Below are 23,997 nucleotides of genomic sequence, written 5' to 3' on the forward strand. Positions count from 1 at the left end.
ACTTTTTCTTCTTACATGAAAGGTACTAAATAAGTTACATTTAAATGTCCTACTTAGAGTGTTTTTAGGGGGAGGGAGGTTGTTTTTATTACAATGTGGTATCCATACAGTTGTAGGAGGTTAAAATAAAAAAGAAATTTTTTAGTGTTTTTTTTTCTTAAAAGATCTTATCAGAGGCAGAAATGATATGCCATAGATGAGAATACTGGCTATCTTCAAATTTATCCATTACAAATACCAGTTGTTTGTTTGGAATCCTCACCCAAGGACATGTTTACTGAGGGAGGGAAACATCGGTGTGAGAAATATCGATCAGTTGCCTCCCCTATGCGCCCCAACCAGAATTCAAACCCACAACCTAGGTATGTGCCGGATGGAAACTGAACCCACTACCCTTTGGTCCACAGGACAACGCCTCCACCAACTGAGCCACTCAGGCCAGGGCTATACTTTTTAATATTTTATTTATTTATTTTTAGAGATGAGAAGGGAAGGGGAAAGAGAAGGAGAGAAACATCAATGTGTAGTTGGCTTTTCACACACCCCCTTCTCATGTGCCCTGACTGGTAATCAAACCAGTGACCCTTTGGTTCACAGGCTGGTGCTCAATCCACTGAGCCACACCAGCCAGGGCTATAATTTTAATTTTATAAGCAGGGCAACTAGGAGAAATAAGTTAGCACAATCATTTGAATTGGTTGTCTACATACTGGGCATGGCTTATTTCTTTTTTTCAGCTTCTTTGCACATGTAAAGCATGCCATAAGATGTCCTGTTTTGCCATGGACAATGCAACCATTTTTAGGTCGGCCTTGGCAAATCACACAAGGTTCGATGGCATTACTGGGCAAATTATTTTCTACAATTTCTTCTTTGTCTTGTGTGTCTTCTTTCTCAAACTCTTTGATATCTTCTTGGCTGCTATAAACGATGCTACTAGAAGTTGATGGCTGAGAAAAGTCCTCACTTTCTTGGGAGTGGGAGGCTTGTGTAATCTTTTCATCATTTTCCTCAACACATGATTCTTGGGAATCATTCACTGTATTTTTTTTACAATCAGGGACATCAAAGCCCTCTTCTACTTGTGCTGAGTTTTCTAGTTCAGTTTTCTCAGGCATGTTTCCTTGTTCCTTCCCTTTGTCTTCAGGAAGCCAATTCTCACGAAGGGCCCAGCATCTGTTGCAATGTGATGGAAGGGGAGGGTTCGTTTCATTGCATGAAGTACACTTCCAATAGTCCTTCAATGAAATAAGACAGTTAGTTTCTGTAACCGTGTAATAACTGAGTCATATTAACACTAACACCTTTAATATGCCTGAGGCAAAATGTATCACACAGCTCCATTTTCAGCATTTCATGTTTTATATAGAGCAATCAACGTATAAAGTCTGTCTTCAAGTATGAGATTTAAAGTTTTTTTTTTTCAGCTAAATGCTTAACCATAAACCTATAAAGTGCAGTAAGTTGAAGCAAGTGCTATGGGACTGATCTTCTACTCTGTAATGAGAACTGTACCCACTCCATTTCCTTATAGGTTCAACCCTGTGCACCGGGCCCATAGCCCACCCAGTGAATCTAGATGAAACTGCTGCTCAGCCTTCCACCGACCCCCTGAGAAGTACTCTAGAACCAGGTCTCAGCTGAGTGTTCCCTAACTTCACTCACAAAAGCAATGCTAAAATATTCTCCAACAATCACTGCCAGCTAAAATCTGTCATCCTTGTCACTACCCAAACTGTAAGCCCGTTACGTGTCTATCCTTTCTTTGCAAGATCTATGTCTGAAACATCTCATTCAAGTTGACATCAAATGAGTCTAATTACTTGAATTATTTTGTAATAGAGCAAAAAACTATTCAAAAATTTTACAATTTCGCTTTCAGTCAGGATGGCGGCATAGTTGTGAACACGGTACTTGCCTCGTCCCACAACCACATCGAAATTACAACTGAACTCCAGAACCATCATTCAGAACTGCCTAAAATCTGGCTAAATGGAACTCCTACAACTAGGGAATTAAAGAAGCCACATCAAGACTGGTAGGAGGGGTAGAGACAGTAACAAACTAGACCCACACCCATGCATGGCAGAAAAAAATCAGGAGCAGGGGTCCCAGCTCTACACAGGGCCCCCAGACCAAGGTTCAAGGGCCAGGAAGAGAAGTCCCCATAACTTCTGGCTGTAAAAACCAGCAGGGGTTAAGGCTGAGGGGAAAGAGCGGGCTTTTGGCATCCCAAGCAGTTTCTCTTACTAAAGGGCTTGCACACGAACTTACTCAAACTCACTCCCTCTGAGTTCCAATGCTGGGGCAACAGCCTGAAAGGCACCAGAAACATAGAGGGAAAAACTGAATCGCCCAGAATCAGGGCAAGAGCCGGGGGGGCAGCTTTCTCCCAGATAGAAGTGCTACCAGAGGCCAGTGTTCCTTTGATTAGCCCTCCCCTGACAGAGCCCACAGGCAGACACCATACCTGAGTCTCCATCAACCTGGCTCACACTGTTTGCCCCACCCTAGTGATTCTGAGTCCCTGCCCCATTCAACTTTTGGACACACCCAAGCTGTTTCCAGTGGCTTTTCTATACTAATGGTTTGTCTTGGCTCATGCTTCAGATTTTCCTAAAATCTCCCAAACAAGCAACAACTGGCCTCAGTGAACTCCCAAACCACTACCTCCTGCTAAGTGGCCCCAGGCCCAGCACTAGCTGCAGCCAGTCTTGATTTGCAGCTTGGCTTTGCCCAGGCACCTCCAAGCCCAGCACAATTAATTATCCGCTATTTGCAGATCACTTTGTAGCTCATGCCTGGTGACCATGAGCAGCACACAGGCAGTGGCTGACTTTGGACTGACCTCCTGGGAGGCCCCACAGCCAGTGCAACCAGTGGACAGCTGCAGACCATGTTGAAGCATCACCACCCAACCACAAGCAGCACACTTAAGGGATGGACTCAGCAGGCAACAGAGCCCTGATGAAGAAAATCCTGCTCTGTGGGGGAATCCCTACATAGCTGATCCATCATGGTGGTTGAAGTGGGGTGGTCACAGCCAGCTTTGCAGCTGATCAGACTGGGCATAAATTCCCCCTAGAGACATGCCAACAGTAGTCAAGGCTCAACTACAAGAGGAGGGTGTACACAGTGCATATGGGGGAGCACCTGGGAGGCTGTGCCACTGCACCCTACAGGACACCTACAACACTAGGCAACTTCACCAAGCTCAGAAGATGTAGCAGCTCTACCTAGTACATAGACACATACACAGGGAGGCTGCCAAAATGAGGAGATGAAGAAACATGGCCCAAATGAAAGAACAGAACAAAACTCCAAAAAAGAACTGAACAAAATGGAGACAAGCAATATACTAAATGCAGAGTTCAAAATACTGGCTATGCTCAACGAACTTACAGGGAACTTCAATAGCATAAAAAAAGGACCAGTCAGAAATGAAGGATATAAAGAGCTTCTTATACAAAAACATGCTAAAGGGGTTCATCACCACCAAACCAATATTGTATAGAATGTTAAAGGGTCTTTGTTAAGAAGAAAAAAAAAGGATAAAATATGAACAGCCCTGGCTGGGTAGCTCAGTTGGTTGGAGCATCATCCCAGTGCACCAGGGATGCAGGTTTAATCCCTGGTCAGGGCACACGCAGGAGCCAACCAATGAATGCATCAGTGGGTGAAACAGCAGGTCGATATCTGTCTGTTTCTGTCTCTCCCCCTCCCTTCTCACCCTCTCTCTCTAAAATCAATATATAAAAATAAAATGGAAATAAATACATATCAATAATTGACTGTAAAAAACAAAATAAACAAATATATATAGACAGATACCTATATCTATCTATACATATACATACATACATACATATATATATACACACACACACACACACACACACACACACACATATATATATATATGAAATTCTGATGGTTGTCAGATGAGAAGGGGTTTGGGGGGATGGGTGAAAAAGGTGAAGGGATTAAGAAGTACAAATCTGTTGTTGCAGAACAGTCACAGGGATATAATGTACAGTGCAGGGAATATAACATTCTAATAACTATGCATGCTATCAAATGGGTTGAGATTTATCAGGGTGATCATTTAGTAAGTCACATAATGTCTAATCACTGGGGCATACACCTAAAACTAATATAATAATCTATGTCAACTGTAAGTGAAAAATAAAAATGATTTAAAATTTTTTAATTTTATAATTTGACTTTTGCATCTGGATAATTGTTTCCAACTCAGCAAGAAAAATGAGATTCCCTATTCAAATATAAAAGATAGCATCAACAAAAATTAAAGCAAATATTCATTTAATAAAACTTCCAGGCCCTGGCTGGTGTGGCTCAGTAAACTGAGTGCTGGCCTGTAAGCCAAAGGGTCATCAGTTCGATTCTCAGTCAGGGCACATGCCTGGGTTGTGGGCCAGGTCTTTGCTTAAGGGCATGTGAGAAGCAACCACACATTGATGTTTCTCTCCCTCTTTCTCTCTCCCCTCTTCTCTCTCTTAAAATAAATAAATAAAATCTTAGAAAACAAAAACAACTTCCAATACCTCAGGAACCCAGTGAGGCAATACAATGTTTAAGTCCCGATTTCTTTATGTGGCATATCCTACTGCATTCTAATACAGTGTTTCTAGAAGTGTTTCTATTCAACAAGATTACAAAATGGCCCTAGCTGGTGTGGCTCAGTGGATTGAGCATTGTCCCGCAAACTGGAAGGTCATGGGTTCAATTCCCAGTCAGGACACATGCCTGGGTTGCAGGTTCAATCCCCTGGTCGAGGCATGTACAGAAGGCACCAATCAATGTTTCCCTCTCACATCAATGTTTCTCTCTCTTTCTCCCTCCTTTCTCCTCTAAAGAAAAAAGACTGGCAAATTTTGGTAACTATTAGAGGTTAATGATAAGTACACTGGTAATATTTGGTATGCTATACATACTGGAAATTTTCCATCAAAGTGTTCTTTCAAAGTTCAAATTCCTGCTCAAAACTAAAAAATGTAGCAATAGATCCCAACACAACAAAGAACAAAAATGCTTTAAATCAGGGGTCCCCAACCTCTGGGCTGTGGACCAGTACTGGTCCAGGCCTGTTAAGAACTGGGCTACACAGCAGGCAAGCTTGAATCATCCCGAAACCACTCTCCCCACCCCAGTCCAGGGAAAAATTGTCTTCCAAGAAACCAGTCCCTGGTGCCAGAAAGTTTTGGGACTGCTGCTTTAATTCATTAAAAGTTTAAAGATTTTTAACGTTATAAAAAGTAGCTCATGTCAGGGAGGAGACTAGACAATATTCTAATCTTGACTTCAATGTTATTTTTTGACACCTTAAAAATACATGTATACTACTTACAGCTAAGGAAATTTCAGGATCTTCAAATGAATCTGTATCACTCTCCTCTGCTTCAAACACAGTAACTTGATATACCTAATAAAATAAATCCACTATTTTTTCAACCAGGAAGGTTTCTTAGTGGTAAGTGCTAAATAAATAGCATATTCAACTATGTATAAGAAATTCTGAGACAAAGGTCAAATGGAGTGAGTGAGTGTAAAGAGGGAGAAATGGAGATCAGTGAAATCCTGAGCCACTATGATAAAAAGTCAGACAGAATGTTTAATGAATAAAGCAGGAAATTAATTATAAGCATCTTATTTCATAAATATGGAGGTAATAAGCAACAATGAATCAGTCAGAAATATAGGCAACAAATCTAGAAATACTATGTGACTTTATGTAACTATATGCATGCTTCACTTTTGTAAAAAGTATATTAATATTAACAGAGGGGAACTGAATTAAGTATTTTTTAAAACCAGCAGACTATTACAGCAATGCTCCTTAGGGCCTACTTAGTTCTTGGCACATTTATAAAAAATACAAATAAGACATAACAATATTCTAGTCTGAACATATCAAGCTAAAGTATTTCAAGTGAAATCTGAATGCATTGTTTCAATCTCATCAATCAATGAATATGAAAAATACTGTAAAATTTTTAGAATTAGAGAAAAAAAACTACCTCATCATCTTCATCTGAGAGATCTTGTCCTTCTTCACTAAGGTTATAATCTTCTGAGTTTAAAGACTCAACTTCAAACTCTACACTGAATCGATCTGAAACTGAATCTTGATCCAACCAATCACCTGATTGTTCACTGACACCAGCATCCAGATCCTAAAATCCGGCGGGGGGGAAAGAGACACTACATTATTTGTCGGCCTTCGTGACAACTTCCTAAGTTACATCCTCTGCCTCTAATTCTGCCTCAATTTTATCTTGCACACTGACACCTAGATTAAGACTCTGGGTCATTACTATGCAGTACATTATTTAACCTGTCCAAACCCGCATTACATTCAGGGAAAAGGCCAAACTCTTTGGTGTTCAAGGCACAATACAATTTGACTATATTAACATTTTCAGTTTATCTCCAACAAAACACTCCCTCCCCCTCAAAAATATTAACTATCGGTCAGATCTACATTGTTTCCCAAACCAAACTTGGCACTTTAACTTCCACTTTCCCTCGCTAACTGCAATAACGAGGTTTTAGTCCTGTTCCCCCTTTTTGCCAAAGCCTCTGTCAAATCATTACTAAAAGAGCTCCCTGAATCTTCACTATCTTTACTACTTATATATTATTCATTATATTTCCCCATGTAAGTTATGAAAAACATAATTATGCACACTTGTTTCTTATCTGAATTATACACACTTTAAGAGTTAAGACCGTGTCTTAATCACCTCTGTATCTTCAGACTGGTAGAATGCCAGTAACTACTACAAAGCACTAATTATGAGATTTACATTTTATAATGAACTTTGAGAATTTCTTTGGAAGACCTTCCAGAAATAATTTTTTGAAAGCTATTTCAAAAAAAATTTCCAAAAAAAATTCTGTGTCTGCTCATGTGATTCCTCACTTTAGGTCTCTAATTAATAGTATAAGAATCTCCTTTCTGCTGTAGACCTGAGTGGCTGTTGCAGAAACGGGCAAGTTTATGAAAACTCAGGAAAGTGGTGCTGGTCCAGGCCGGACGCTACTCCAGACACAAAATGGTCAGCCTGAAGAACACTGATGACGGCACCCCAGACCGCCCCTGCAGCCACGCTCTGACAGGAACTGACTGCTATCCCCACCACGTGACAGCTAGCTGCCACAGGCAAGAAAACTGCCAAGAAGTCAAAGATCTGTTTTTGGGGGGGTTTTTTTGCGAAATTTTATAACTGCAATCCCCTCACGCCCACAAGACACTCTGTGGATATCCCTTGGACAAAACTGTCATCAACGAGGATGTCTTTAGAGACCCTGCTCAGAAACACAAGGCCTGAGGGGAGGCTGAGGTCAAGTCTGAAGAGAGGTACAAGCCCAGCAAGAACAAATACGTTTGTTTCTATCATTAGAAAATTTTTTTTAAAGAAAAGTATAAGAGCCTAATAAAATCTTCAGAATTAGTATCGCTGTCAGTAGGTAAGGGTAGGAACATATGCAAAGCAGAAGGGTACAGCTGGAAAAAGCCCATTAAGTCTAGGAATCAGGATACAACTCTTATTCTAAACTTCTATTAAGTGGCAATTAACCCTTGGATGTATCTAACCTGTAAAGGCCACAGCCACTTCATCTATGAAAGGAGTTTGAATTAAATGATCTCTAATAAATTTCCATCATTTTAAAAAACATATTATTTTATAACCACTAATGTCAAAATACTGTTCTGTTTTGTTTACAGTGAGGTTAATTAAGAAAGCAGTGGTAGCAGCAGCATTCATCCAGTTGCAGTTCTAATTCCTAACAAGGGTTCCATTAACAATCAGGTCAAATTCAGAAGTCAAGCTACAACACTTTAAATAAAGTAACCTAACAAACTGGATAGTTCAATTAACTAGTCTTTAGTACACTAATTTCAGAGTAAGAGGGTAAATCATAAGAAAAATGAAATCTCAGAAAGCATCCTCTATGGCAGGGGTCAGCAAACTGGCCCCCACCCACTTAGTTTTATAAAGCTTTACTGGCCACAGCAATGCCCCTCTGTTCACTCATCACCTATGGCTGCCTCACCTTACAGCAACAGAGCTGAGTAGTTGCAACAGAGACCACATGGCCTGCAAAGCCCAAATAATTAGTATCTGGCTCTTTCCAGCAAAAGTTTGCCTACCCCGGTTCTAAAGTATATGAAGAAAGCAGTATTCAAGGTTTTTTTAAAGTTCAAAATGTTCAAAAAAGAATGACCCAGAAACTTTAAATACTTTATATTTTAAAAGCATCATACAGGCTTATCTGGAAAGATCTTAAATTTTTAAGTCAGAAATCCCTAGTTTAATCTGAATTCCACTTGTGGAAGTTAGTTATGAGATCGTAAGTTATTTGAAACCCTCAAGTCTTAGTTTTCCCACCTATAAATGAAGTTTGAGGCTCCCAAGATGATAAAATACGCTATCATGTAAACTGCCTGGCACAGACCTGGAATATGTAGCCTTGGCTCCAAAAGTTTATTAAACTGAAAAGATGAAAAGGAAATGAACTTTCCTTTAACTCCATTTACAAGCTGGTGAATGACACCACCAAATGATAACTGTAACATTCTTATATGAAGCAAAATAAAAAAAAAAATGTTTTCCCTACCAAAAACTTTCACAACTAGGGCTTTAGTGCTATGGCAGTGCCTCGTGGCCATTGTTCTGGATCTGAGTGATCCTTTTTTATTTCTCCAGAAGATGTAAGGGACTGAACCAATTGTGATAGTAATCCTATTCTTTTTATGTATTCTTGTTGCTTGTGTTATCTTCGTTTTTCTCTTCCAAAGCAGTGATTTTATGCCTACAGATATGACCTCTGCAATTAGTATTTAACAGAGCTGTTACTTATGCCGGCCACTAGATGGCAGGAAGAGAGCAAGTTTAGGGCTTAAACTAAAAAACAAGACTTCTAAGAGAGGGATTTTTAGGATAGGAGTAGCCAAAAAAAAAAAAAAAAAAAAAGATTAGCCCTCCTCGACTCGACTCCCGGCCAAGATGGAAACGGAGGCAGAGGTGGACACACTGTGCCTCTTCGCACAACCAAAACTAAGGACAACAAAAACTTAGAAACAAACAAACCAAAAAAACAACCAGAGCAGACAGAGAAATGAACTGTACAAGTCTGACAACCATTCATCCAGACCGGTAAGAGGGGCGGGGTTGGAGGCCACTGGAGAGGGGTCGAAGGGTTGTGGCAGGAAAAAGTGGTGGCTGGCAGATGGGGACGTGCAGGGTGCAGGTGGCAGTTGGTGGATCCCAGGTGTACAGGGATGGCTGGTGGACCCGGTGGCAGACCCCGGGTGAGGGAGGCAATAGGCAGACCCAGTGAGGCATGCAAGGCAGCTGGCTGTCTGCAGTCACACATTTGCGTGCTGATAAACCAGGCAAAAACGGGCAGCGACACAGACTGCACAACCCAGCGACCCAGCGCCAGGAAATAAAGCCTAAAAGCATCAATTGAAAACACCTGTGGGGGGTTGAAATGCCAGCAAAATCTCCCAGCCTTACAGGAGAGTTCATTGGGGAGATCCACAGAATCCTAGAACATACATAAGCCCACCTACCTGGGAGCCAGCACCAGAAGGGCCCAATCTGCTTATGGGAAGCTGCAAAGGGGACTGAAGTCCCAGAGAGAGGGGAACAAGCACCACTGTTCCCTCTCTGACCCTACCCCCACATACAGGGGTCAATACCCAGTGACTGGGTTGCCCCGCCCTGGTGAACACCTAAGGCTCGACCCCTCATATGTAACAGGCTTGACTAGACCAAAGGCAGGGGTGGGGGGGTGGCGGGGGAGTGAGGGGGGGAGATAGCTCAAACAGAATTGAAAGCCCCACAATGAGTACTTTTAAGTGACTGAGAGATAGCCAACCTATCAGATGCACAGTTCAAATCACTGGTGATCAGGATGCTCACAGAATTGGTTGAATCTGGTCGCAAATTAGATGGAAAAATGAAGGCTACACTAAGTGAAATGAAGAAAAATGCACAGGGAACCAATAGTGATGGAAAGAAAACTGGGTTTCAAATCAATAGAGTGCACCAGAAGGAGAAAGAAACAAACAAACAGAAAAGAATGAAGAAACAAGAATTTAAAAAAAATGAGGAGAGGCTTAGGAACCTCCAGGACATCTTTAAACGTTCCAACATCTGAATTATAGGGGTACCAGAAGGAGAAGCAGAAGAGCAACAAGTGGAAAACTTATTTGAACAAATAATAAAGGAGAACGTCCCCAATCTGGCAAAGGAAATAGACTTCCAGGAAGTTCAGGAAGCTCAGAGAGTCCCAAAGAAGTTGGACCCAAGGAGGAACACACCAAGACACACCATAATTACATTACCCAAGATTAAAATGAAGGACAGAATTCTAGAAACAGCAAAAGGTAAGAGGACAGTCACCTACAAAGGCGTTCCCATCAGAATGTCAGCTGATTTCTCAAGAGACCTTGCAGGCAAGAAGGGGCTTGAAAGAAGTATTCCAAGTCATGGAAGGCAAGGACCTACATCCAACATTGCTCTATCCAGCAATGCTTTCATTTAGAATGGAAGGGCAGATAAAGTGCTTCTCAGATAAGGACAAGTTAAAGGAATTCATCATCACCAAGCCCTTATTATATGAAATGTTAAAGGGACTTAACTAAGAAAAAGAAGATAAAAAATATGAACAGTAAAAAGACAGCAAACTCACAGTTATTAACAACCACACCTAAAACAAAAGCAAACTAAGCCAACAACTAGAACAGGAACAGAACCACAGAAATGGAGATCACATGGAGGGTTAGCAACAGGGGAGTGGGAGGAGGAGAGAGGGGAAAAGGTACAGAGAATAAGTAGCATAGATGGTAGGTAGAAAATAGACAGGGGGAGGGTAAGAACAGTATGGGAAATGTAGAAGCTAAAGAATTTATGACATATGGACATGAACTAAAGGGGGGAATGTGGGTGGGAGAGGGTGTGCAGGGTGGAGGGGAGTGAAGGGGAAAATGGGATAACTGTAATAGCATAATCAATAAAATATATTAAAAAAAAGATTAGATTTCCCTCTATTGACTTTGATAACATGACCATGACTTTGATAACAAGGCAGTGGTTCCAGGAAGAAAGCAAGTACAAGAACTTTAAATATAATTTGGCTGGAATTCTAGGGCGGGGGGAGGGGAGTTAAAATTTTTCAATAGGAGATTGTAAGGAATAAAATTATCCAAACATGAAGTTTGTGTATACGTCATTTTCTTTTATTGGATTCAATTTTCAGATCATACACACTTGCTTTCAAGAACCTGTATTTTCTTCATAGCATTTACTAAATGTTTTATTTATTAAACTGTTGATGTTGTATCAATATCAGCACGAGGGCAGGGACTGTATCTACCTTGACTACTATTATATCCCAGTACCAAATAGGACCTGGCGCAGAAAAGACACTTAAGCCCTGGCTGGTGTAGCTCAGTGAATTGAGTGCCGGCCGGCAAACCAAAAGGTTGCTGGTTCAATTCCCAGTTAGGGCACACGCCGGGGTTGCAGGCCAGGTCCCCAGTTGGAGGCATGTGAGAAGCAACAGATCAATGTGTCTCCCTCTCCTTCCCCCTCCTTTCCCTTCTCTCTAAAATTAAATAAAATATCTAAAAAAAATGTATGACTTAAGTAAGCCAATTGAAGGAAACAGTAAAAGAGAAAAAATAATTTTACAAAAAGACACATAAATATCTACTGAATAAACTTGCTCTCCTCCTGCCATCTAGTGGCCGGCATAAGTAACAGCTCTATTGAATACTAGCTGTAGAGGTCATATCTGTAGGCATAAAATCATTGCTTTGGAAGAGAAAAACGAAGATAACACAAGCAACAAGAACACAGAAAAAGGATAGGGTTATTATCACAAATGGTTCAGTCCCTTACATCTTCTGGAGAAATAAAAAAGGATCACTCAGATCCAGAACAGTGGTCACAAGGCACTGCCATACTACTAATAAATTTTCTAATTTTAGTAACATTTCAAAGACCAATATTTAAAGACAAGAAAAATATTATACTTGACAAGTACTCCTGTTAGCAAAAAACTTCTTTCAGTGACATCTCTTAAAAATTTTATTACTGGGTAACACTTCGGAATTTTTATGAATCAAAAGTACTGATATTTGTCATCCACATGATAATATACCATATTTCATAGCATCAGTAAACAGATCTTCTTGATGTCTACACTTACATATGGCAAATATGAAACTCAGACTCTGCCAACTTATTAGCTGACGACTATAGTAAAAAATTTTTTATTCTAAATATTCAAGACAAATTTGCCTTAAAATCCTAAAATATCTAACTAAATAAATTTTCATTTTTGTTCCCTTATTTAAAAAAAAATTCTAAACGCAGACTATACTCCAATTTATTTGAATTTACTATTGGTACAGTGGCCCAAAAAATTCTCCAGTATGTAGGGTGACATTAATAATTATTAATATTGGCCCTGGCTGGTGTGGCTCATGGATTGAACAGCGGACTGCAAACAAAAGGATCGCTGGTTTGATTCCTGGGTTGCAGCCAGGTCTCCAGTAGGGGACACTCAAGGGGCAACCACACACTGATGTTTCTCTCCCTCTCTTTCTCCCTCCCCATCTCTAAAAAAATTAAAAAATCTTAAAAAAATAACTATTAATATTGGTACTGATTTTATCAACATACCCCAATGCAACTCCACTTTCTTACACTATTCTCCCCAAACCTAGGGTTATGGTGGGGAAAATCTACCTAAGTTTATTTGAAAAAAAAAAAAAGAAAGAAAGAAAAAATTTACTGGGTATATCTGAGATCTTGCTCCCTGGCATTTGTCACCAGTTTGGCATAAACAAATTCATAAAAATTCAAAAAGAAAAGGTAAGAAAAAATTATTTTATCACTGTCTATAACAGCAATCAAATATTATACATGAGCATTCTATCTGAATGTTTATTAGAACTGCCAAAATTAGATTTTTAAAATTAGTCTTGTTAAAATAAGTCATGTTTTATTTAAACGAAAAGATTACCGGATTTGATGGAGTCCCTGCTGATTCACTGCTACTGCTTCTTTCACAACGTAACTCCCTTATCACACACAGAGCGAGGTTTTCATCAAAGGAAAAGGAAATACTATCTGATTTGTGGCGCTTCCTTTGACATTCACCAGGTAATTCGTCTGAGTTTTCTTCTGGATATGTAAGGAAAAACCAAGTTAATTAAATTGCTACACAGATTTACTTAGAAATTAAGCTGTCATGAGTATTTATTTGTACTAAAATTTAGCTCCAATGAAATTAAACTGCTGTTTCGAAAGTCAACACTCTTTCATTGACTCTGTCCACAGTAATAGCAGAATATTATTTTTAAAAGCTTTTTAAGCTGCTTTCAGAACATTATCTCCATTAAGTCACAACTTAGCATGTATTAAATAAACAATCTAGGGTTGCTGTCATAAATCAACTTTTAAGGCACAAAATTTTTTCTCTGAAAAAAAAAAACGAAAACCCAAAATGTTTAATATACTTAGAAGTCAAATCTGGAATTTACTTTAGCGTAAGTTATAAATAGAAATTTATTTTTTTCTCAAATAACTAACCTTTTGTTCCAGTTCCATGTATTTAGTAAGACATCCCGTGCCCTTAACTACCCTCATGTACGAGATGCTGGTGTGGATTTATCTGTTCTTTTCACTGATTTTCTCTCACCAGATTCATAGTTTGTTACAATGACTTCTGACTAGACAACAGCTTCCTCCTCCACTATCTTTTCTCTGCAAAAATGCTTGGCCATTTTCTTTATCTCATCTTTATTTCTAAGATGCTATTTATCATTTTAAAACTCACTGATGTTTTGTCACATTAAAAACAATTAAATATGTTAACTGCTAAGGTGATCAAGAATAGGTAAAACAGAGTATATATCCTTGTCCTCTATTACCTGAATAGAGAGCTGGCTAACTATAAAATCCAGGGGGCACAGTAAACCGTACCTGCTGTAGTCGGTCAACCAGAAAAATGTTGCTAAGAAAGCAATTTTTAAACCAAATAAATCACATAAAAATGAAAATGAAACTCAGAAATTCATTCATCTAAACCAAAAAAGCACAACAATTTCATTAAGCATAAATGTACTAATTTCATTAGAAAATGAACACTAAAAAGCTATTTGAAAATGACAATTAAATACTCATATCTACCTGTCTCACTGACTGTTCTCCTTCTAGATGAGGTAGATGGTGTAGAAACCAATTCTGAGGACGAAGGTTTCTCTTCCTGCAGCTCTTGCACAGAGTCCTACGCATTAAAAGGAAAAAGACCCACAACTTAAGTGGTAACACCACAAAGCTAATTTCCAATTTTAATAAGCTTCCCAATTTTCAAGAATCTTACTGGAGTAAGTTAATTTCAAGATTACCTTTTGGTCACTCCCACCTTCGAGGTGACACGTATTTTCACTCTCAGAGGTGCCTGAATCTGATGGTTCTGATAGAAAATAAAAACATAAAAGCACAAACTAAGAAAGAGCTATGTAGACAGTCCAGGACAAACTGCTTAAACAATTTAACCTTGCAACAAACATTAAACTTGTCTCCCAGGTGCCATCCCTGTGTTAGACGCTGGAGATATAAATAAGAATTCAATTTTAATAATGCATAAGAATAATAATAAGGTACAATAAACACAATACAAGTGCAAGATAAATCAGTGGCAAAGACGAGCAATGATTATTTGGTAGGGACAGGGCAGTGTCTGAGGAACAAGGAAGCAGGAAAGTTTTCATTTCAGATGTACAAGTAGGATCAGGAAAAGCCATTCCAGACTGAGGGACACGTTTTTAAAAACCAAACCGGCAAGCAAACTATCGGTGGTGCTGCAGGAAACTGCAGGTGGCATGTAATAACTGGAACACTAGTGGGATCACAGAGGATCTCGTGTGTCTTACTGGAGAGCAAGAGGATGCAAACAGCAAGCAGCACTCATGCAGGCAATCCCACTTCAACCCATTCTTTCCAACTGCTCCTTCAGAATCTTCCCTATGGCACTGCTACAGCCACTCCCCATTAACAAGGTTTAATCCAAGAGAGAAAACTGACTTGCCAATGTACAAGCAAGTTATTTTATCTAGAGAGCAAAAAGGAACTCCTCACTAAATGGTATTTTAGGCACAGGAATGATAAATCACTCAGGCAAAATAGAAGGAAAAGAACAGAGGCAGGAAAACCAATATTGGACAGTTAACTGCAATAATACAAATGAAAAGGTACTTAAATCTAAACTAAGGCATGGAAAAAAGATCAATTTTGGAGAAATTAAAAAGGTAAAAACCAGGTGTCTGATATACAAGGCAAGGGAGAAAGGAGCTAAGGATTCCAAGATTCTATCCAAGACAGAAACTGCAGAAGACAAACAGATTTGCATGGGAAGATGGAGAACTAAAGTGGATGAAACTCATTCAGGTAGATGTTTAGTCTTTAATTAGATGTGTAGACACAGAGCTCAAAAAGTCAAAGTTTAAAAAAAAAGTCCAAGTTTCAGATACAGAAATTACCAAAGAACATAATCAAATGCACTTTTACTGCTCACTCCAAGACATTTTCACCTTGACAGGGAAGTCAGGCCTGAGCATTAACTATTTGAAGTTTTATACATTATCATAATAGTTCATTTCTTTTTTATAAGCAAGGTATTACACTTATTTTAAGTTGTATATAAACATAGGTTATATTTGTTTTAATATAATAGATATTACAAAACAGAGGCAATAAAAAGAAAATACTAGGTGTGACAAGGTGTAGAGAGCACTGTGAGTTCTGAAGTTAATGCTACTCAACTGAAACCTAAAACAAACTCAGAAAGGAAAAAAAACAAGGTACAAGTCACCATCCCATTCATATCACTTGCCTAGTAATCAACCTATGTTTATTTTTTTTGTTCTTTTCAAAAGAACAAAAGGTTTATTTAGAAGTATGAATACATCAGAGATAATAACCAAAAATACTACTGCAGATATTATAGTTTTTATTGCCTTCATTTGATTTCATAAAGAGCTTCGTAAAATGCTGAAGTTACCAGACTAATCATCACCTCTATTCTGGATAAGACAGATGGTGATGCCCTTTTCTGGGTCTTAAATCCTAACTTTGGAAGAATAAATATTCAACACATTTACTAAAGACCATATTGATAAAACACTGTACTATGTGTTTGTGATGCAGAATGCAGACATAACAAAAATACAGGAAGGAGAAATATAAACTATTATAACAAAGCAACATGACAAAATTTAAATACAAAATACTGGGAACAAAAATGAGTGGTCAGTTCGTCCTGGGAAGTAAACAAGCTTCTGAGAACAGTTCTTAACCGACTTTCTAGGATGGGCTTTAAGAAATGTGTGGTACACTGGAGCTGGCTCCTAGCATCACTCAAACACAGACTGTGCACATCTCTTCCCAATTCTGTATGTTCTGAAAATGGCCATGGTGAAAGTATATACACCATGGAAATCAGCAGCTCCTACAAATCAGGCCTTTTCCACCAGGGAGCCGGTTGTTAAACATTTATCAGCATACCACTATGTGTGTGTATCTTTCTGGAATGAGAACCCAGTGCTTTTGTCAGATTATTAAAGGGATAAGTGACACCAAAATAGTCACTTAAGAACAAGTCTAAAGGTAGAAAAGTAAAATGCCATTTACCTAAACAAATTGGTAAACAAAACTCGATTATAAAAATGAAAAACAAAAACAAAAACAAAAAACACCCTTTCAAACGGTGCTACCTTTCAAATACCCAAGCCTTTCAATACTTTTCAGGTTTGATTACATCTCTATTAAGCAGGACCTTTTAAAATGATCTACCTTTCAAAACGAATTCTAATTCTAATATACCAAGGCTTAAACTGATATAATAGGACATTTAACCTTACATATTGTAAATCTGCATTAGAACCCTGGTATTATGTTTAATTCATATGTATTTCTTCCTGTTAAATTTATATTATTTTATTAGAAGTAAACATATTTAAAGCAACTTTTAAAGAGAATCAATTATAAAATGTCTGGATATGCACAAAATGTCTTTAAAATATTTTTATGGCATATGTTTATGGTATTCAAAAATTCACTTACCCTGCTTATTGACTACTACCAAGTTTCTGTAGATCATTGTATATATTTTCCTTGAAGGGAGAAACAAAATAAGAAATGTACATTTTAAAATAAAAATATATTAAACTGGACTTAACCAGACTTTTAAATGCATTATTATGAATTAGTGTACACAAATCAAAATTTTTTCAAACCAAATTTTGTATCACTGCATTCAAATTATATCAAGCTTCTAAATCTTAAAAAAGTACCCTAATTAGTTGCAGAATGATTACATATGCTACTTTTTACAATCACTGAAGTTTCTCTAGCTGAAAGATTCTACGTCTCTTTCCTGAAATGTGGTTTGTTTGTACTTTACCAAACAACCCCCAAAAATGGGTATGAATGAAGAAGGCGGGTTACTATATGCACTTATGTTCAAACAGAAATTTTCAAGCTCTGTGCTTACAAGTAGACTACCTAAGAAAGTAGTGTTATAGAAAACCCACTATTGGAATTTGATTATCATTTTGACTTTCATTGACCTTAGACCAGTAATCTCATGGATTTTCTTTCTGGATCTTAAAACTTATTAAAGATAAAGCAGTAATCATTCATTTCATAAATACAGACTGAGAACCTATTACATACTAAACACTGTTCTAGAAACTAGGGGAAAAGAATATTAATACAACCAAATCTCTGCTCTCATGGAACTTACATCATAATTGGAAGACAATTCACTTATTCCAGCATTCACTGATATCGTAGTATGTTTTTTTAACTAAGGATTTTAGTGAATGTTTACTGGTCACAAGATATCATTTCTAATTCTCAAGGTTAAGAGGAAGTGACAAACCCAAGTACTTTTTACCCTCGGGATTGATGATATAGCTCCTTAAGCTCACAAAAATCAATAATCCTATCAATACCTTTTTTCCAAATCAGTAATTTCTAAGTGTATAACCTCTCAGCATATGAAAATTCAAGTCAAAGATAATTTTAAGCCCTGGCTGTTGTGGCTCAGTGGATTGACCACTGGGCTTCAAACCAAAGGGTTGCCAGTTTGATTCCCAGTCACAGCACATGCCCGGGTTGTGGACCAGGTGCCCAGTCCCCTGGAGAGGCACTGGAGAGGTAACCACACATTGTGTTTCTCTTCCTCTCTTTCTCCCTCTCTTCCCTTCTGTGTAAAAATAAATAAAATCTTTAAAAAGTAAAGATAATTTTAATATCATAAATTACATCTCAAAACATCAGAAGATCCAATACTCAAATGGTACAAAATCACTGACAGTTACTTCTACTTTTTAGTTTTTATTGATTGATTTTAAGGATAGAAGACAAAGGAGGTGGGAGAAAGGGGGAGAGGGAGAGGGAAGGGGAAAAGAGAGGAAAAGCGAGAGAGATGGGGGAGAGGAAGAGAAAAACATCGATTTTTTATTCCATTTATTTAAGTATTCATTGGCTGATTCTTGTATGTGCCCTGACAGGGGATCAAACCCACAACCTTAGCATATCAGGACAATGCTCTAATTAAGCTGCAGAGCCAGGGCTAGTTACTATTTAAATTTATACCATTAAAGCTTATAGCCCAATGATAATATAAATAAATATTAAACAGAGCAGTTTGTCAATGGAAAGATACTTATATGTTTAATTAAGTAGCAGGATGAGTCCTGGCCAGTGTGGCTCAGTTGGTTGAATCATCATCCCATAACCAAAAGGTTGTGGTTTGATTCTGAGTCAGGACATACACCTAGACTGCTGGTTTGATCCCTGCTCTGGGTGCAGCCAACCAATGTTTAGTCAATGTCTCTTTCTCATATTGATGTTTCTCTCTCTCCCTTCCTCTCTCTAAAAGCAATGAAAAAATGTCCTTAAGTGAGGATAAAAAAAAATTTTTAATAAAAGTTAAAAAAAAGCAAGATGAAATTAAATATATTATATTCACAACTAGGTCAAAACACACATCTGCACATAATACAGAAGTGACAGGTAAAAAAATGCCTTTCAGTGACAAACTATAGTCATTTATCTTTGTTCTTAGCTTTCTTGCTGTGTTTTCTTAATGTTTAATAATAAATTATATTATGCTCATGTTAATGAAGTTGGTTTAAAGTTATAGATGTCCCATTTAATTACCACTCTTTTATCTTTACTATTATTGAGCATTAATACAAGTAGAATCTACTCAATTCTTTCAGGTGAGAAGTATTCACCCCATTTATTAAGATATACATGCTAAGGCCCCATATGGACTGTGAATGAACCAAATGGGATTTCAAATGTGAGGTATGAATGACTGAAAAAGGTCTTCAGTTCATAGAATAATCCTACAAAAGTCTCCAGTTCCCAGTAGAATAATTCTCAAAATGCTACATGAACTGAATTCAGCTGATTAAGTACCATAATGGTATACAACAAAAAGATTTCCAAAGTAGCTAAAGCCCAAATCTAAGCCTTTATCACAGGGTGTTGAATAAAGATTTTTGGAAGCTACTGCAGTTATTTTTTAATATTCAGTAACTATAGCTATTATTTTAATACTTTCTTTATGCCAAACACTATGCTTTTTACAGTCTTTTCATTATCTCCATATAAAGTATTTATATTATTCCTACTTCACAAATGGGGGAAACTAAGGTTTAGAGAGAATTAAGTCAATTTACATAATCACACAGCTACTGAACGACTAGCTGAGCTAGGTCTGAAACCCAGGTTTTTCCAATTTTAGAACTCACATTCTCAAACAACATGCTACATTGCTAAGAAACTAAATTTTAGCATCTTTTATATATGTTATAACAACTTTTTTCTGACCAAAGGGAATGAGTGGAGGTCACTGAAACATTTGCCCAGCTACCTTTTTAAAATGAACTAAAGAATTTACCTGTGTTCTTTCACAGAGAAACTTGGCACTCCAAATAAATCCCCTAGAAGATCATTTGAACAATACACAATATGCTGCTGCTTCTCATCGTATAATCTTTTATTCATAATATACTGCCCAAGATAAAATATAACCTGAAATAGAAATATGATTTCTGAGCATTAAAGAAAATTAAATGTTAGTTTCAAATGCATTCAGTGACATTGATCTGAAGAGGGTTAAACAGTCACCACTCACATTCACAACCATCTAGAACAACAACCCTTTAAAAAACTGCTTTTAAATCTTTTCCTTTTAATTTGATGGCAGCAGGAACACTGCTTCTGATTTAGTTAAAATGTATTTTTTTCAGACTTTAACTCTGCCCAAATATCTACGTACTACACATTAGGAAGGAAAAAGGCAGCAAAATGCTAGTAAGACATTAATTATCTCATTAACTGTTAGTTCAGCTTACCTCTTTCATAGTATAAGTGTCTTTTTGTGCACCAACAGATTTTAACAACTTCAAAAGCAACGGCTTTGGTCTAACCTATAAAAAACAGAGTTGCTATTATACTTCCAAAATTATTACAGAACTTTAAGACCCATTGCAAACATGTCCATAATTTTTTAAGGTTTTTAATTTTTTATTTTATTTTCTATTGTTATTCAAGTACAGTTGTCTCCATTTTTACCCCACCTCGGCCCCCTGCCCCACCCATCCCCAACTCCCATTATAATTTCAATAAAGGCAGCAGATTACATTTAATAATCTCATAAGGTTATACTTCAAAAAAATAAGTTATAATGTTTTCACTCTATGTAACAGATTATATAAACTGAATACCATAGATTGTCTAGGAAGTTTGAAAACAAATGCTGGGACCTAATTATTATGCAAATAGTCAGACTTCTCAAGTATTGCTACCTGCTGCCATCAAAAAACAGTATCCATACCAATGCAGTGAAAACTATTTTTTCTTCCAGTTATTTCTGTTATTTGCTTACTACCTTACAAACTCACACATAAATAGAATACTCCAAATGAACAAACAGAACAAAATGACCCATAGATACAGAAAAACTGGTAATTGCCAGAGGGCTGGGCAGTAGGGGTATGGGCCAAAAGGTTAAGGTGATTAAGAGGTACAAACTTGCAAGTCATAGGGATGTAACGTACAACATGGGAAATATTAATAATATCAATAGTACAATAACTTCATATTGTAACAGATGACAGTGGACTTTTTGTGGTGATTGCTTTGTAAGGTATATAAATGTGAAATCTCACTATGTTTTACACCTGAAACTAATATAATATTGTATGTCAACTGTACTTTCATCCAGAAGAGCTTTACATTTCAGAATAAAAAATTAGACATAAAACCAAAAATTTTTTTTTTAAAAGAATACTCCAAAGAGCTTACTCTAAACTAAATGACAAAATCCAGAAAAATAAATAAATCTTTAGTGTGGGGATGTTTACCAATCTTTTCCTTCTACAGATTAGGATCCTGAAGAATGAATAATTTAAATAACCAAACCAAGGTGACAAGATGATTAAAAGCAGACATGAGACTGCAATTTATGTTGCTCAATTACAAGCCACCATTTTCTTCTTACTATATCATGCTCTTAGTTGGTCTCCATTTCAATTATCTATTTGACAAACATTTATTGAACTTCTACCATGCACCACACAGTGATAGGTATTGCTAAAAAAAGAAAAATAGCCCTGTCTGGTGTGGCTCAGGGAATTGAATGCCAGCCTGCGATCCAAAGGTCCCCTGTTCAATTCCCAGTCAAGGCACATGCCCGGGTTGTGAGCCAGGTCCCCAGTAGGGGGCGCGCGTGCGAGAGGCAACCACACACTGGGTTATGGACCAGGTCCCCAGTAGGAGGCGCAAGAGAGGCAACCACACATTTATGTTTCTCTCCCTCTTTTTCTCCCTCCCTTCCTCTCTCTAAAGCTATATAAAATCTTTAAAATTTTTAAAAATAAATAGCCCTGGCTGGCGTAGCTCAGTGGATTGAGCACGAGCTGCGAACCAAAGCATCGCAGGTTCGATTCCCAGTCAGGGCACATGCCTGGGTTGCAGGCCACGGCCGGCCCCCAGCAACCACACATTGATGTTTCTCTCTTTCTCCTTCCCTTCCCTTTCTAAAAATAAATAAATAAAATCTTTTTTAAAATTAAAAAAAAATTTTAAATAAATAGTCAAAAGACTAGACTTTTCAGTTTTTACTATCTACATTTCTGTAAGCATGTAAACTCTACAGCCATGAATTACTTTTGTGACTTAGGAACCATTTAAAAAGTTAAATACTAACAAGTCAAAACACATAAAAACTCTTATCACATAATAAACTTCAGCATGTAATGGAACTCACTCTGAAACCCATTGTGGTAAAGGGTTAAGAAAAGACAGTTTCTGACAGTTAACTTTGCCTCTACACAGTTATACCTGAGTAGCAGAATTTAAGCTTTGTACGTACAATTTCACTTCAACACCAATGCTATGATGGGGGCAGGGGGGTGAGGTGTTTACGGAATTTAGTTGATCACCTCATAAAGTAAATTTTTCTAAAAAGTTACACTTTGAGACGAAATACCAACCAGGGTCTCTTGTTCCGATGCTGGAATCTGTGAGGTACTTACAGCACCATCAGTAGACACAGACATACTGGTATTACACATCTGTCTAAGAATAGAGAAAAAATAAAACTCGATAAAAACCTAAAACAATACCTTTAAATAATAAAACACGATAAAAACCTAAAAACAATACCTTTAAATAATAACGCGTAAAACTAAAGCCATTATTAGCAAGCGAGTCCTTACCTGGATCACTAGAGAATGAGTGCTGTTCGCCCGTGACCACAGTGAACACAGCTGGCAATAGTCACAGTTTAAATACCCTCGCTGGAGACAAGTCAGGGCTTAGCTCCTTTTTTGCACACTCAGAGCGTGTCCGAACTTGACCAGCCCAAGAGGAAAAGCTGAGTCAACCTGCCCAGAACACCAGCCCAATCTCGCCCAGACTCGGTGCCCGCCTTAGACTGGCTACAGAACAGGCACCTGTCATTATTCCAACCCCCGGCTTGGAAGCAGCTGGGGGCTCCGCAGCTGGGGGCTCCGCAGCATCCCCGCCCACGTGACCTTTCCGGACCTTCCCGAGGAGCCCCCGCAGGGCCCCTCCCCCTTGCCCCCCCAGGGAGTGCGGGCCTGTAACCCTGGCGACAACAAGCTGGCCTCCTTCCAACAAAACCTCCCCAAAACCTTGTGTTCTGTACCTCCCACCACGAAATGACAAAGACTGCGTGCAGGCAAAAAGCTGGAAAGGACAGAGAGCTGGGAGACCCAAGTCACAGCGCCAACCCAGAACTGCCTACACACTTTCCCGCCGATACCTACTCCTCCTCACCAAGGAGGGTTTTCAGCGCCTGGAGTGGGGTGGCGGTTCCCCCAAGGCTGCTTAGTTCCTTTCATGGGTGCGTGGCAGCCCTCCACCCAAGGTTTCGGCGACTATTCTACTGGTGGGCCCGGGCCACTGGGGCCCTTCAACTTACTTTGTCCGGAGAAGGAGGCTCCTGACTTAGCAAGCAGCAGGACCCAGGTCAGAGGGTTAAGAGCTGCCCCTCAAGCTTGGCTTCTTGCTCCATTTTCCTTTTAGAAATACAGGCCCGCACATGCCCCAAGAGGAACCGAGCAAGACAAGTTAGACCCAAATAGCGACCCCTACCGCTGGAGAGGACCACACCGGAAGTGGCGGCCCATCGGTCTTCTGTGCGCGCGCGCGTGCGCGCGCGCGCACGTCCGGGACCCACCACAGCAGCTCGCGCTTGGGGGAGGGGGCTGGGCCCCGCCGCCGCCGCCGCCGCCGGAGTGGGTGAAGGGGGTAGGTCGGGGATCTTGGTGCGGCCAGCCAGGTGGGGCAGGGGTGCTCGGCGCGCACCACCGGCCAGCCCCATCCGCAGTCTCCCCCTGGAGAC

The 23,997-nt window shown here is 38.8% G+C and overlaps 1 protein-coding gene across 3 annotated transcripts; it reads right to left on the reverse strand.

Moving 5' to 3' along the window:
- Positions 1 to 447: 447 nt before the first annotated feature.
- Positions 448 to 23,798, reverse strand: MDM2 (MDM2 proto-oncogene). 3 transcript variants are annotated; one of them, XM_045830048.1, is made up of 11 exons: positions 23,575 to 23,797; positions 22,622 to 22,706; positions 20,480 to 20,554; positions 20,023 to 20,156; positions 17,169 to 17,218; positions 14,453 to 14,520; positions 14,235 to 14,331; positions 13,066 to 13,226; positions 6,039 to 6,194; positions 5,369 to 5,443; positions 448 to 1,238 (listed from the first exon to the last, which is right to left on the reverse strand). In XM_045830048.1, the coding sequence occupies exons 2-11, from the start codon at positions 22,700 to 22,702 to the stop codon at positions 663 to 665; spliced, it is 1,473 nt and encodes a 490-aa protein (XP_045686004.1). In that variant the 5' UTR covers positions 22,703 to 22,706; positions 23,575 to 23,797; the 3' UTR covers positions 448 to 662. The 3 variants fall into 3 exon arrangements, with proteins under 3 accessions (XP_045686004.1, XP_045686005.1, XP_045686006.1); XM_045830049.1 differs by lacking the exon at positions 23,575 to 23,797 and adding an exon at positions 22,847 to 23,050; XM_045830050.1 differs by lacking the exon at positions 5,369 to 5,443 and having other exon boundaries at positions 23,575 to 23,798.
- Between the last annotated feature and the right edge of the window lie 199 nt (positions 23,799 to 23,997).

Source organism: Phyllostomus hastatus, unplaced genomic scaffold, assembly GCF_019186645.2.
Source record: "Phyllostomus hastatus isolate PE091 unplaced genomic scaffold, TTU_PhHast_1.1 phas_scaffold_93, whole genome shotgun sequence".
NCBI classification, from domain to species: domain Eukaryota; kingdom Metazoa; phylum Chordata; class Mammalia; order Chiroptera; family Phyllostomidae; genus Phyllostomus; species Phyllostomus hastatus.